Consider the following 12454-nt stretch of genomic DNA (forward strand, 5'->3'; position numbering starts at 1 on the left):
TTTCCAAGATTCCTTTTGAGTCTCTCTCCCCTCTCCCGGGGAGACCCACGTGACCAGTTTTGGCAGTGAGCAACAAGTACAAGTACAAGTGTGCGTGTGTGTGTGTATGTGTGTGTGTGTGTATGTGTGTACATGAGTGTGTCTGTCTGTGTGTCTGTGTGTGTACATGAGTGTATGTGTGTGTATGTGTGTGTGGGGGGGGGGGGGGAGAGAGCGCGTGCGCGTGCGTGCATAACTGCGTACATTACGTGTCCATGCGAGGGGGGGGGGGGTCGTGAGGCGTATGATTATCTTACCTGGGTGTGGTGGGGTTGCCGGCAGCTACAGGTGGCAGAGTTCCTGGACGTCGAGATGGCGTCATCGCTGCGGCTGCGGATAGCAGAGCCTCCGACGACAATCCGTTCTCCTGGCGAGGAAATAAAACACGTGTTGAAAGGACAGTTCAGAGACGGATCCAGAATAGGTCCCGGGACTCCACGTAACCCTTAAAAATTTCGCTAGTTTACTACTGGAAATTATACACATGTACATATACATGTGTCAGCTATCCAGTTTCGGCTAAACTGGAGCCCCCTGAAGAGATCTTTGGATCTGCCCCTGAGACTCGGGGACACACACACACACACATGCACACATAGCAATCAGATGTGTTCGGTGTGCTGTTTATTATGATGAACATCTTGTTCCCCACCATCACACAAGTGTAATAATGTGCTCGTGGCTGGATCACACTGGAAGGAGCCTGAAACCACGTGTGTGTACACCTCTTGCGGCTTTTCAATTTGGCACAGAAGCCTGTCGCCACACGCATGAACCTCAAATGTACCACATGCAACACACCTCCGGTGGTGCAGCTTATCCAGATCAGTCCCAGTGGTCCACAACGATCAATATTTATAAGAAAACTCCTTCTCTTTAAACTGAACAATAGCATCAACAATGAAAATGTGAAAAGGTGGACATGGAGTATACGTGTGGCTGATGAAGAATTTCCCGGCATTGTCGAGTATAAAACCCTTCCTCACCTCAAGGGCGTCGACAAACGACTGCACGTTCTTCGCCGTAACGAATATCTCCTCCGTCTGCACCGGGCGGAACAAGCCACCGCTGTTGACATGGTTACTAGACCCGGAAGAGCCGAGACTGCTGTTGCTCTTGGTGAGCAGTGGTGCTGCAGCGCTGTTGTGTCGGTACTCCACCGGTGTCAGGTCCTGAGCGTGAGCTTGCCGGTGGTCGCTGTGGTGTGGTGATCTGTCCATGGCGGTGCTGTTGCGTGTAGTGGCCTGACGGAGCAGTCCATCGCTGGACTTGCGGTGCCGATGGCCGTCCAACCGTGCGCCGCCTGTGTTCAGGAGGAGTGCGCCAGAAGCAACAGAATAGAATGTGAAATGCTCGTGTGGCATGCGCACAAAAACATGCAAGTGCACGCACACTCACATACACGTGCACATGCCGACATGTATGCACACAAGGAACACACAGGCATGTGCACAGACCCCCCCCCCCACACACACATGCACACACACACACTGTACTGTACGCACACACACACACACACACACACACACACACACACACACACACACGCAAGTACACACGAGCACACACACAAGCACCCCCCCCCCCCACACACACACACTATATATATTACATGCCTACATAGTTTACCCAGAGAGGAGAGAGCTAGAATAAGAAAGAACCACACACTCTTTGTCTACCTCTCTGGATTGAAATGGACCATGGGCAATGAGCTGCTAAGAAAGCGTTTACTCGGGTTGACTCTAACTGCAGGTACTGTATTTCCCCCAATAGAAGTTGCACCTTTTCACACTAAAACTTCTCGGGCAGAGAAGTGAATTCGACTTACAATCAAGTGTGATATCCTCCTTATGTGAATAAAGTAAAAAAGTAAATTATCGTGTACTTTCCCGAAGGGAACTCACGACGGCCGCTAACACCCAGTAAACCCTTAGACAACATGGCTGAGACCTGAAAGTGGGGGTGCAACGTATTATGGAGTGCGACATATAATCGGGAAAAGGTGGAAATCTCTTACGGCGGATCTTACCGGTATCTATGTGCGGCAGTTCCACGCAGCCAACGTTGAGTCGGTGTGCCTTGGGCGACCTCTCATGTAGAGAGCTGCGTGATGAGATGAGCGCTAGCTGCGACGACACCAGACTGGAGGTGGACTGTTGAGCACAATGGGCACAGTCATTGCAATAGCACATAAACGCATAGTTCAAGATCAGGAAAAAGGTTCCCTTTAACCAGCGGAGAGGGCTCAACACAACAATGTGGAGCACTATTACACAAAAAAGGCGCAAAGTCAGTTTACAGAGTTCGTAGCAACTCAGAGTTTCTTTCACAATGCAACCATCAGTGGCAGCAATAGCGGAACCAAAGTCAATGGCAGCAGAGCAACAACAGCAACAACGGCGGTTCGTGGCTGTGGCAGCGGCAGCACGAGCAGAACCAACAGAAACAATAACGACCACAACAATCATGACAACACCAGCATCAGCGACGGTGGCAGCTTACTGTGTGTTGTCCGAGAGTCTTGGAGCGAACTCTGGCCGGGGGTGTTCCGTCTGTAATGACATCATGTAAATAATTATGGTGACAAAGAAATAGAGTACGTATTCAGATTTGTACCAACCAACTTCACACACCTGTCACCATGATTAATGAAGGTAGCGTGCCGTGCAAACGCCCATAGGAAAGACAACACAGTTGCATGACCTCCTGGGTGGTGCTAGTCGAAGTCATAAATTTACTACTTCGACGTGTGGAGCACCAAGGCAATAGGTGAGACCGTACCAAACTATTCTCACATGAATCATGGCCTGCATTTTATCACCACCTGTGTACTGAGACTAGAATTATATTCATCATAGAATATACGACTGTCTATCGACAACCACTACCGGAGTACAAGCGTCACTACAAACACTGGTAATCCACACCAAAGAAGTCAGTGTGGCTTTCCCTAGGATTAGAGAGGTTAAGATGCACGTTATTTCCGACGTGACGCGCATTATCACATCAATTTCACGCCAAATTTGGCGTAAAACTGCAAATTTCGAGGTGAGCTGCAGGTCACTTCCCATTGTTTTTCGACGCGCGAGCCAAATAACGCGAGCTGAACTTTCGCGTCACGTCAGAAATAACGAGCATCTTAATTAAAGGGGAAGTTAAGGCAAAAAATAAAATTTCACCAGTTGTAGTCTTCGGGGTGCTGAGTCGAATGGTCTTGGTCCGAGAAAGCTGAGACGCTCCCTTCCTACTTGAATCCCAATCGAACTCGCGCACTTCCACCGAAACTGGGTGACTGGATTGGATTGGATTGGTTTATTTAACGTCGAATAACAAACAGGCAGTGTTGCCTTATTACATGAGATCGACTAAAGACTGCGCCCTACTAGATGGGGATTTGTATGCAAAATGTCACTAAAAGCGCCATTTCGTTCTTATAAAAGCATGGATGACCGCGATTGGCCCATATGTTGTAGTCTTTTGGACGCTGAGTCGACTGGTTTTGGTCCGAAAAGGCTGCGATGCAGCGTTCCTCCTTTATTCCCAATCGAACATGGTTGAACAAGCGATCACGTGCTCCTGTGTGCCCAAATCACCTGGTCACCACGCCAGCAGGCGACAACTTTCACACCAAGGTTCAACTCGAGTTAAACTCGAGTGACAGGACTGCACCCAAAAAAGGTCAAACAGGCTAGTAAGTTGTACCCTGCAGGCACGGTGACCAGGTGACTGGTGTACGCAGGAGCACGTGACCGCTTGTTCAACCATGTTCGATTGGGAATAAAGGAGGAACGCTGCATCGCAGCCTTTTCGGACCAAAACCAGTCGACTCAGCGTCCAAAAGACTACAACATATGGGCCAATCGCGGTCATCCATGCTTTTATAAGAACGAAATGGCGCTTTTAGTGACATTTTGCATACAAATCCCCATCTAGTAGGGCGCAGTCACCCAGTTTCGGTGGAAGTGCGCGAGTTCGATTGGGATTCAAGTAGGAAGGGAGCGTCTCAGCTTTCTCGCACCAAGACCATTCGACTCAGCACCCCGAAGACTACAACTGGTGAAATTTTATTTTTTGCCTTAACTTCCCCTTTAAGAAGGCTAATACTCCTGTGGGTATGTCATACAGTTGTCAAAAACAGATGTTCTACTCCAGGTAGTCAGTCAGGTGTTCATCAACTTAGGTATTTGTGAGCAAGACCAGCACATGCGTACCGTCTGAACTGCTTCCTCCCGCTGGTACCGCAGTTGCCACGGCAGCAGGATTGGCCCTGTTGCCTAGCGACGGCAGCACGACATTATGGCCGTTGTCCTCACGAGCGGCGGCACCCTGCCGACTAGTTGTGCTTCCACCCACTGTTGGTCTCTTGCGTGTTTGTCTAGTTGGAGAACACAAGATGTGAGAATCAGTAAATCGAAGAGTACATGAAAACCAGAGTGTGCAGCTCAGATGGGTTGCTGTCACGGCATAATTCCGTGATTACATCATTTTAGTGATGTGGTGCGTACAAGCAGGATTCAAGCAGGTCTCTTTCTGCACAACTGCAGCTCGGTTGCACGCTCTACGCCACTTCCCGCCTCGGATCTGCACCAAAATTAATAATTACGATGCAATCACGGAATTCCGCCGTGACAGACACCCATAGTAGAAAAAGCCCCAAGCTGCACACTCTGGTTTTCATGTACTCTTGGTAATTCGAATATGCTTCTGGTCCAAGCCACTCACTCACTGAACCGGCCCTTCTCAATGTCTAAGGTATTGGTAGTGAAAGACATAACACTTCATGACAATTCTTATTTTATTATTTAAAAAAATATTTATTAATTGTTAATAGGGCATACCCACAGGCCTAAGGCCTTCTTACGGGGTACCCTACACAAGGCTCAGCTGAACTAGCTTGATCCAGGCCATGCCAAGCCGGTCAGACTACGCTGCTGAGAGAGAATTCGACCAAAACAAGCCATATCCGCGCCTTGATTCTCGAGAGTGGTGGCGTTCCTACGGATGCGGAAAATTCAGTCTACCGAAGTCTCACTGGAACCGTGAAACAAAGCTCGCTATGCAGCTGCATTTGGTAACATCCAGGGCTTCTGAGACGTGCAAATCTGGCATGGCGAATAGAACTTTGGGTCAGAACACCCACCCACACATCCACATACATACGCTTACATGCACACATGGACACACGCATGCATGCTAAAAGAAACTAACCCATCCACTTGCTGCGCTGCGTCCGTGTCAACTGCCTGAGCTCTCTGGCGGAGATAGTTGGCATCGTGATTCCACTTCGTAACCCTGGAGTGTACACAACACATATAGGTAACAGATGCACAGGAGATACGCATTGACCAAACACACGAGACACATGCATGCACAAACGGCACACAGAAATACACACACACACACACACGCACGCACGCACGCACGCACGCACCCCCCCCCCCCCCACACACACACACATACTGACAAGCAAGACTCACACAGGCTTCTTCTGGTCGTCAAACGAAATTTCCAGAACAGTTGACGGTATGCCCTGACTAGCGGTGTCTCGCTGAGTTGCACTCTTGTGTCGGCTACGATTGCTACTGTTTATCACTGGTAAAGAATCTGATAGCACCGAGGGTAGGAAAGCAAGAGAGGGAGAGAGAGAGAGAGAGAGAGAGAGAGAGAGAGTGAGAGAGAGATACATGGATAGAGATGGATAGAGAGACAGGCAGATAGAAACACAGAGAGGAAACAGTGTGTGTGTGTGTGTGTCTGTGTGTGTATGTGTGTGTGTGTGTGTGTGTGTGTGCGTGTGCGTGCGTGCGTTTTTGTGTGTGTGTGTGTGTGTGTGTGTGTGTGTATGTATGTGTGTGTGTGTGTGTGTGTGTGTGTGTGTTTATGTGTGTGTGTGTTTGTGTGTGCACTTGGGTTTATGTGTGTGCGTACATGCATGTGTTTCGGTGTGCGTGGGATGGGGGGGGGGGGGTGTCTTGGTGTGAGTGTGTAGTGTGTTGGAGTTAATAACTGGCAGAAATATTGAATGAGTATTATTTCGTCAGTGCACTGTGTTCTCAATGGGAGACAACACTACTCTGGAGCCTAATCCGTGCGTAAGAGACAGACACTACACCACACATAACAGTTACATACATACCTCGTCTTCCATTCTGTAGCCCCAAGGTAATGTGGTTGGCTCCAAGGACATGTGCAGTGTTGCCTTGCGGGCTGTCAAGATAATGCTGCTGCTGTTGGTGTTGCTGCTGTTGATGGATGCCTGGGTTTTGGTGCCCGGGACTGCTCGTGTTCAGTGTGAAGTCGGTCGGAGCTATGCTCTTGAATCGTATGTGGGCGGGCCGTTGTGGAGTAGTGCTGGATGGCGAACCCGTCTTGGAATGTTCGCTTGAGTTGTGCTCCGTTTGTCCCATGCTAGCGCTCTTCCTTGGCGGAGCGCGTCGTGTGTTTGTAACGGACTTATCCATGCTAGTCCTTTCTCTGGCCGACGGCACCTCGAGCTGTCCCGACGATGACGATTTCTTGCCGATGCCCGCTGGAGGAGCTGCTCTTCTCTCCGTCTTGTTTCCAGACGTTCTCCTGTTGCCTTTCTGGTCCGACGCTGGTTGTGTCTTGCTCGTGCGCGATGTTAGCAGTTTGCCTTGTGCAGGGGTTGTTTTGGAGGGTCCCGGCGGTGGTTTCGAGAGCTGTTTGCGGACCTTGCGACGTCGTTTCTTCGGACTGTCCGCGCTGTTCGGCTGCTGTGTTTGGGAGTCGGCGGAAGAGGGCTTCATTGATGCTGCGTGTGCTCCCTGCCTGTGAGATATGTCGCCAGTGCCTGTGTTTGCACTGTTATAAGCCTGGTCTGTATGCTGCTGGCCATGCTGCTGCGGTGCACTGTCTTGGGGAGCATCGTCGCCGTCGGCTGCTTTCCCCAATGGTGATCGCCCTTTGCCTGACAGCGCGTGCCGTGCACCTCTGTCGTGGGACGCAGATGCCGGCGTCTCAGCGGATACTACACGTGTCGAGTCTCCAGGTTCTGTTGCACCGACACCAGGAGCTGATCCCTCTCTGCCAGTATCATGCTGCCAATCTGTAGTAGAACATAAAATACGGCAGTTTGAGAAAGTTGTATTACGAAGTTACGTTGCCTGGTAGTGCCAGTAATGAAAGCGGGTAGATTGGGATTCCAAGTGGGGTGGGTGTGTGACACCACTCCCATAGGGCTTGATATGCTAGCCTTATGCTGATAAAAGCTATAGGCAAATCAATTTAGCAGAAAATTCTCCATACGCAATTACATATACTGTACTTGAATTACATGTTCGCGTAAAACCTTCGTTTTTGTTTTCGTCCACCCCCATTGCCTCACCCATCAAGAACTGAAATTTGCCCCTTGGTTAGGAGATCTCTCAACACGTTTGGTTGCAAGCATGATCTTCAGCAACAAGATAGATTGGTAGAGAACTCCCGCGCATACCTTCGACAGCTGTAGGCGATTGTCTTCTGTTCGGATGTGATCCCAGGAGTGTTCTCGGTGATTTCTGAGAGAACAAAGCACAACATACGTAGTGAGCAGTAGCACCGTAGGAAATATCTTGCCGGTTGTGTTTCGTATGGTCTCAATGGGGTTTTCTAATTACTCGCAGTCTCCACTGTAGCCATCCACACATTAGGGCCCTCAACTCAACCAATTTTTTTCTATTTTAACCCTACCGATGGGCCATGCCTGAAAATTTGGTGTTTTGAGTTGAGCTGCCCTCTGAGGTATGTATATGTCTGCACATCTTCAGTTGATTATCAGGTTCACATTGTTCAAGGTGTAGAAATTGGACCCTGGTACACGGGTCATAGTGCCGGAGAGGGGACAGAGCACTTGTATGTTAGATCTGACCTCTGCACAAGTACAATTATCTAAGAGCTCTTGTGAAATTTCTTGTGAAATTGTTAGTGATTTTGGGTGGGTGTATGTGTGTTTTGTAGAGGGGGGGGGGGGGGGTAGGGCAGCGGTGGACCTGATGGTGAATGTACTGGTGGTGGTAGCGACTGTGCAGCAGTGTGTGTGGGGGCGTGTGTACGCATGCGCATCACGGATAGAGAGTGTGCGCATGATTGGTTCGAGAGATATAGCTATAGAGGAAGTACCGTATTATTGAGCACTCTAACTAAACACTCATAGTTTACCACAAAAATGTCACTATGATAGCCCAATGAACTGTGAAATACCGGGTAGATGTCTGCATTTCATCGCAAAATATCTGCCTGCGGCGTAAACTGCAGTGCGGCTTATTCTCCGGAAACCTACCGTAGTTGGAGAGGAAAAAGAGTGAGAAGAGCAACTGGAGTGATCCTAGCCTACAGCTGACATACCTCAGTGATGAATAGAGACGGTTTGTAGCGTAGCTCAGTCTCATCACCACTGCTGTAGTGTTCATCTACAACCAGCAGAGAACAGAACATCAGGGTACGTTGAAAAGTTAGCGACATTCACTGAAATCTGACAAGGACCTCATGAATACGTGGTGTGAACAAGAGCTGGTAGACAGTACAATCCAAGCCGATTCTTTTAGCAGTGCTGTGCTGGAGTTTGTGAGTAGGTTTCTCACAACTTTGAAATTGATAGCACAACACACTGTTCTCAAAGGCTACATTGCAGACTTTCAGAAGCTTCTACATCAAAACATCTTTGGGACGACCACCGAGGGACCAATGGTATTTTTTTCCCGCAATAACAGGATTTCTTCTTATCCTCGTTTTCTGCCCAGTAAATACACAGTGGTGCGTCCAATAGAAGCACAAATACTAGTTAGCCCCATCCCTCACACAAACAAGTCAACAAAGAGGCATCTTTGGATTGAGGAGTGCTGGTTTCGAAACAACTGGTTTGAAGCTCAAAGTAGAGCTGGTGTTAGCTCAGAGCAGAGCTGGTGTTAGCTCAAAGTAGAGCTGCTGTTAGCTCAAAGTAGAGCTGCGGTTAGCTCAAAGTAGAGCTGCGGTTAGCTCAAAGTAGAGCTGCGGTTAGCTCAAAGTAGAGCTGCTGTTAGTTCAAAGTAGAGCTGCGATTAGCTCAAAGTAGAGCTGCTGTTAGCTCAAAGTAGAGCTGCTGTTAGCTCAAGGTAGAGCTGCTGTTAGCTCAAAGTAGAGCTGCTGTTAGCTCAAAGCAGAGCTGCGGTTAGCTCAAAGTAGAGCTGCGGTTAGCTCAAAGTAGAGCTGCTGTTAGCTCAAAGTAGAGCTGCTGTTAGCTCAAAGTAGAGCTGCGGTTAGCTCAAAGTAGAGCTGCTGTTAGCTCAAAGTAGAGCTGCTGTTAGCTCAAAGTAGAGCTGCTGTTAGCTCAACGTAGAGCTGCAATGCTAAATGGATGTAATATAGCGCAAGGCAGAGCCGCAGCAAATAGCTAGATAACACCAGTTGTGAGAGTGGACCCGGTTAGTGGGTACGATAATAATTATTATGATGGTGTGAATAAGTTGGATAGGGAGGGATGGTGGGAAAAGAAACACTGCTGAAGCACGATCCGTTGTCTGGAAGAGCACAACAGGGCAAGCAAGATTTGTTTTTCTTTTCCGCAAAAATGGGCTGGTGCCATTTGTGATTACGCAGCAAAACAAAGCGCATGACGTCAGTCTTGAATGCAGTACAAAGCAATGCAGTGCAGTGTGTGCGCTAGTTCGGATTGTTGCTAACAAGTACTAGCACAGCTAGTAGACCATTAGCCCCATCCCTCACACAAACAAGTCAACAAAGAGGCATCTTTGGGTTGAGGAGTGCTGGTTTCGAAACAACTGGTTTGAAGCTCAAAGTAGAGCAGGTGTTAGCTCAGAGCAGAGCTGGTGTTAGCTCAAAGTAGAGCTGCTGTTAGCTCAAAGTAGAGCTGCGGTTAGCTCAAAGTAGAGCTGCGGTTAGCTCAAAGTAGAGCTGCGGTTAGCTCAAAGTAGAGCTGCGATTAGCTCAAAGTAGAGCTGCTGTTAGCTCAAAGTAGAGCTGCTGTTAGCTCAAGGTAGAGCTGCTGTTAGCTCAAAGTAGAGCTGCTGTTAGCTCAAAGCAGAGCTGCGGTTAGCTCAAAGTAGAGCTGCGGTTAGCTCAAAGTAGAGCTGCTGTTAGCTCAAAGTAGAGCTGCTGTTAGCTCAAAGTAGAGCTGCGGTTAGCTCAAAGTAGAGCTGCTGTTAGCTCAAAGTAGAGCTGCTGTTAGCTCAAAGTAGAGCTGCTGTTAGCTCAACGTAGAGCTGCAATGCTAAATGGATGTAATATAGCGCAAGGCAGAGCCGCAGCAAATAGCTAGATAACACCAGTTGTGAGAGTGGACCCATGAAACCAGCACTCCGTTAGCTAAGCACTATTGACGCACAGCAAGGGTCAATTAATGTCAGCACAGGCAAGCATTGCGCAGCTAGAGTTCAGTAGCTCATTACTCACCCGAGTTGGGGATCATGGCATCCATGGCACGGCAGCAAGCCGGGATGATAGCTGGCGCTATGCGCTTGTTGTAGTCTGGATGTAGCGTAGACACGCATCGCTCTTTCCACTGACCTGCCACTCGGTAGAAGGAGTCGGGGGCACTAGCCATAGCAGCAGTGGTGGCTGCACCAATGTGGACCGAATGCCCGGAGTAGTTCGACTGGGATGGTACACCGGCCGCAGAGACAAGAGACCATACTGTTACTGTGAATGACTGCCTGGTCAGCTGCTGTCTGTTCGAGAGTACGAACAAGAGTTGCTCCGGTCCCTCGCGACGAGTGACAGATGGGTAGCTAACAATGGCACGGACCGGGCAGTACGGCGGTACAGACGGGCCAATGTCACTAGTAACGCCTTTACCGAATGGGTCCGTCTTGGATGAAAGCAGGAAGAGTTGCAGGCGTCCGTCACCAGGGGAGCCAGTACAGCCCCGTGTGATGCCATTAGTGAATTCAGCGCACCGAAGAAATACAAAGAAGCAGCATGGCGGCTTGGCAGAGCAGCTTGTCATGGCCATTCAGGATACTACTTTTCCGGCGTGCATCCGTCAGGTGTCGTAGGATTGGCATAGTTATAGGAAGGCGAGGGGTGAGTGCAGCCGTACCATGGCATCGCTGGATGCCCTTCAACACCCTCTTCAGAAGCCACGCATCTACTAAGGGGCCAGCAAACCCATTCTCAAGGTGGGCTTTATGCACCGCACTCGCATACACAGACACAGTTCAGGGCACGCTGATCATAGTTCACGCATGAATGTGTGTCCAGGAACGATGACTCGGGCAGCGAAAGTGAGCTTCCCCAGGAGGGACTCGAGTTGACGCTGGCCGATGCTGCGCTCGCTGATAGTAGCCATGAGTGGCGCACGGATCTCGGACAGCTTGTCCTCTGGTAGCCGAGCTTCGTGGCGCTCGCAGTCTAGGACAATACCAAGGAAGGTCAATGTTGGTGATGGCCCTTCGAGCTGGGATGGAGCAAAGAGGAGTGCCGAGATATGTGAACGCCCGGAGGGGGATGGTGAGTTGCTGGTTGGCTGCAGCCAAACCAGTGGAGATATCGAGAAAGTCATCGAGGTAGTGAAGCCGGTGATCTATAGCAAACTCGTGCTGCATGATCCAGTTGACTGCTGTGGCTACTTAGTCAAAGACAGCTGGGCTGGAGCGGAGGCCGAAAGGCAGAAAGCGCTCGTAGTAGTAGGAGCCTTCCCAGCGAAGTCCTGACGGCGGACTGGGATCTGCCGAAATGCACTGCGTACATCGAGCTTGGACAACTACACAGGCTGTGGGCATGACATGATGATGTTGATCGCGTTGCCAATGCTCGCGTAGTGCAGAGAGAGCGGCTCGGCAGGAATGCTGTCGTTCGCGCCGGTGCCTTCCGGACTAGACAGATGGTGGATCATTCGCGGCTTGCCGTTCTTTTTGGGGATGGCACCAATACCAGAGCGCATGAACTGAAATGGAGGTGACGGAAATGGGCCTGTGGTCTCGCTGCGGGCGCAGGAAGCAGCTAATTGCTCGGATATAAGTGCCGAGTGAGTGAAAGCCAATGGTAGATTATTAGAGAAAACCGAAATGTCGTGTTGGCCGGCAGATCCAAGAGTAAAGCCACGGCGCAGGCCATGGAGAACATACGCAACACATGATTGATCTGAGTGGTTACGTAACAGGCGGGCAAAGTGGTCAGCTAGCAGTGTGGTGTCTGCAGAGTGTATAGGAAAGAAGCTACGTACCGAGTCAAGCGATTCAGTAGCCATTCTGCTAGGAGCGGCGGGGTGGCCAATTGGCTCCGCGCTGCCGCTGGTTGCACATGATGCATGGGTGGTCCTTGCCACACTGGCTGCAGGTGTGGGAGAAGCGGCACGGCGACGAAGAACAGCGACCTCCATTGAAGTTGCGGCAGATTTCTTGGCCGTCGCTGGTATGGTTGCGACCACTGGAGGCAAATGCTGCTGGCTTCGGGACGAAAAGGACACAAACCGCCCCTGGAT

General features: G+C 50.0%; 1 protein-coding gene across 1 annotated transcript in view; it reads right to left on the reverse strand.

The window, feature by feature from the left end:
* Positions 1-12454, reverse strand: part of LOC135829007 (uncharacterized) — a 34667-nt gene that overhangs the window by 10950 nt on the left and 11263 nt on the right. The window contains exons 13-22 of the mRNA XM_065341411.1: positions 8383-8447; positions 7493-7556; positions 6176-7105; positions 5517-5643; positions 5248-5331; positions 4251-4414; positions 2542-2591; positions 2069-2192; positions 1026-1342; positions 297-406 (exon numbers count right to left, since the gene is read on the reverse strand). Coding sequence (XP_065197483.1) covers positions 297-406; positions 1026-1342; positions 2069-2192; positions 2542-2591; positions 4251-4414; positions 5248-5331; positions 5517-5643; positions 6176-7105; positions 7493-7556; positions 8383-8447 — 2035 coding nt within the window. The remainder of the gene's footprint in view (positions 1-296; positions 407-1025; positions 1343-2068; positions 2193-2541; positions 2592-4250; positions 4415-5247; positions 5332-5516; positions 5644-6175; positions 7106-7492; positions 7557-8382; positions 8448-12454) is intronic.

Source organism: Sycon ciliatum, chromosome 13 (assembly GCF_964019385.1).
Source record: "Sycon ciliatum chromosome 13, ocSycCili1.1, whole genome shotgun sequence".
In the NCBI taxonomy this organism is placed as follows: Eukaryota; Metazoa; Porifera; class Calcarea; order Leucosolenida; family Sycettidae; genus Sycon; species Sycon ciliatum.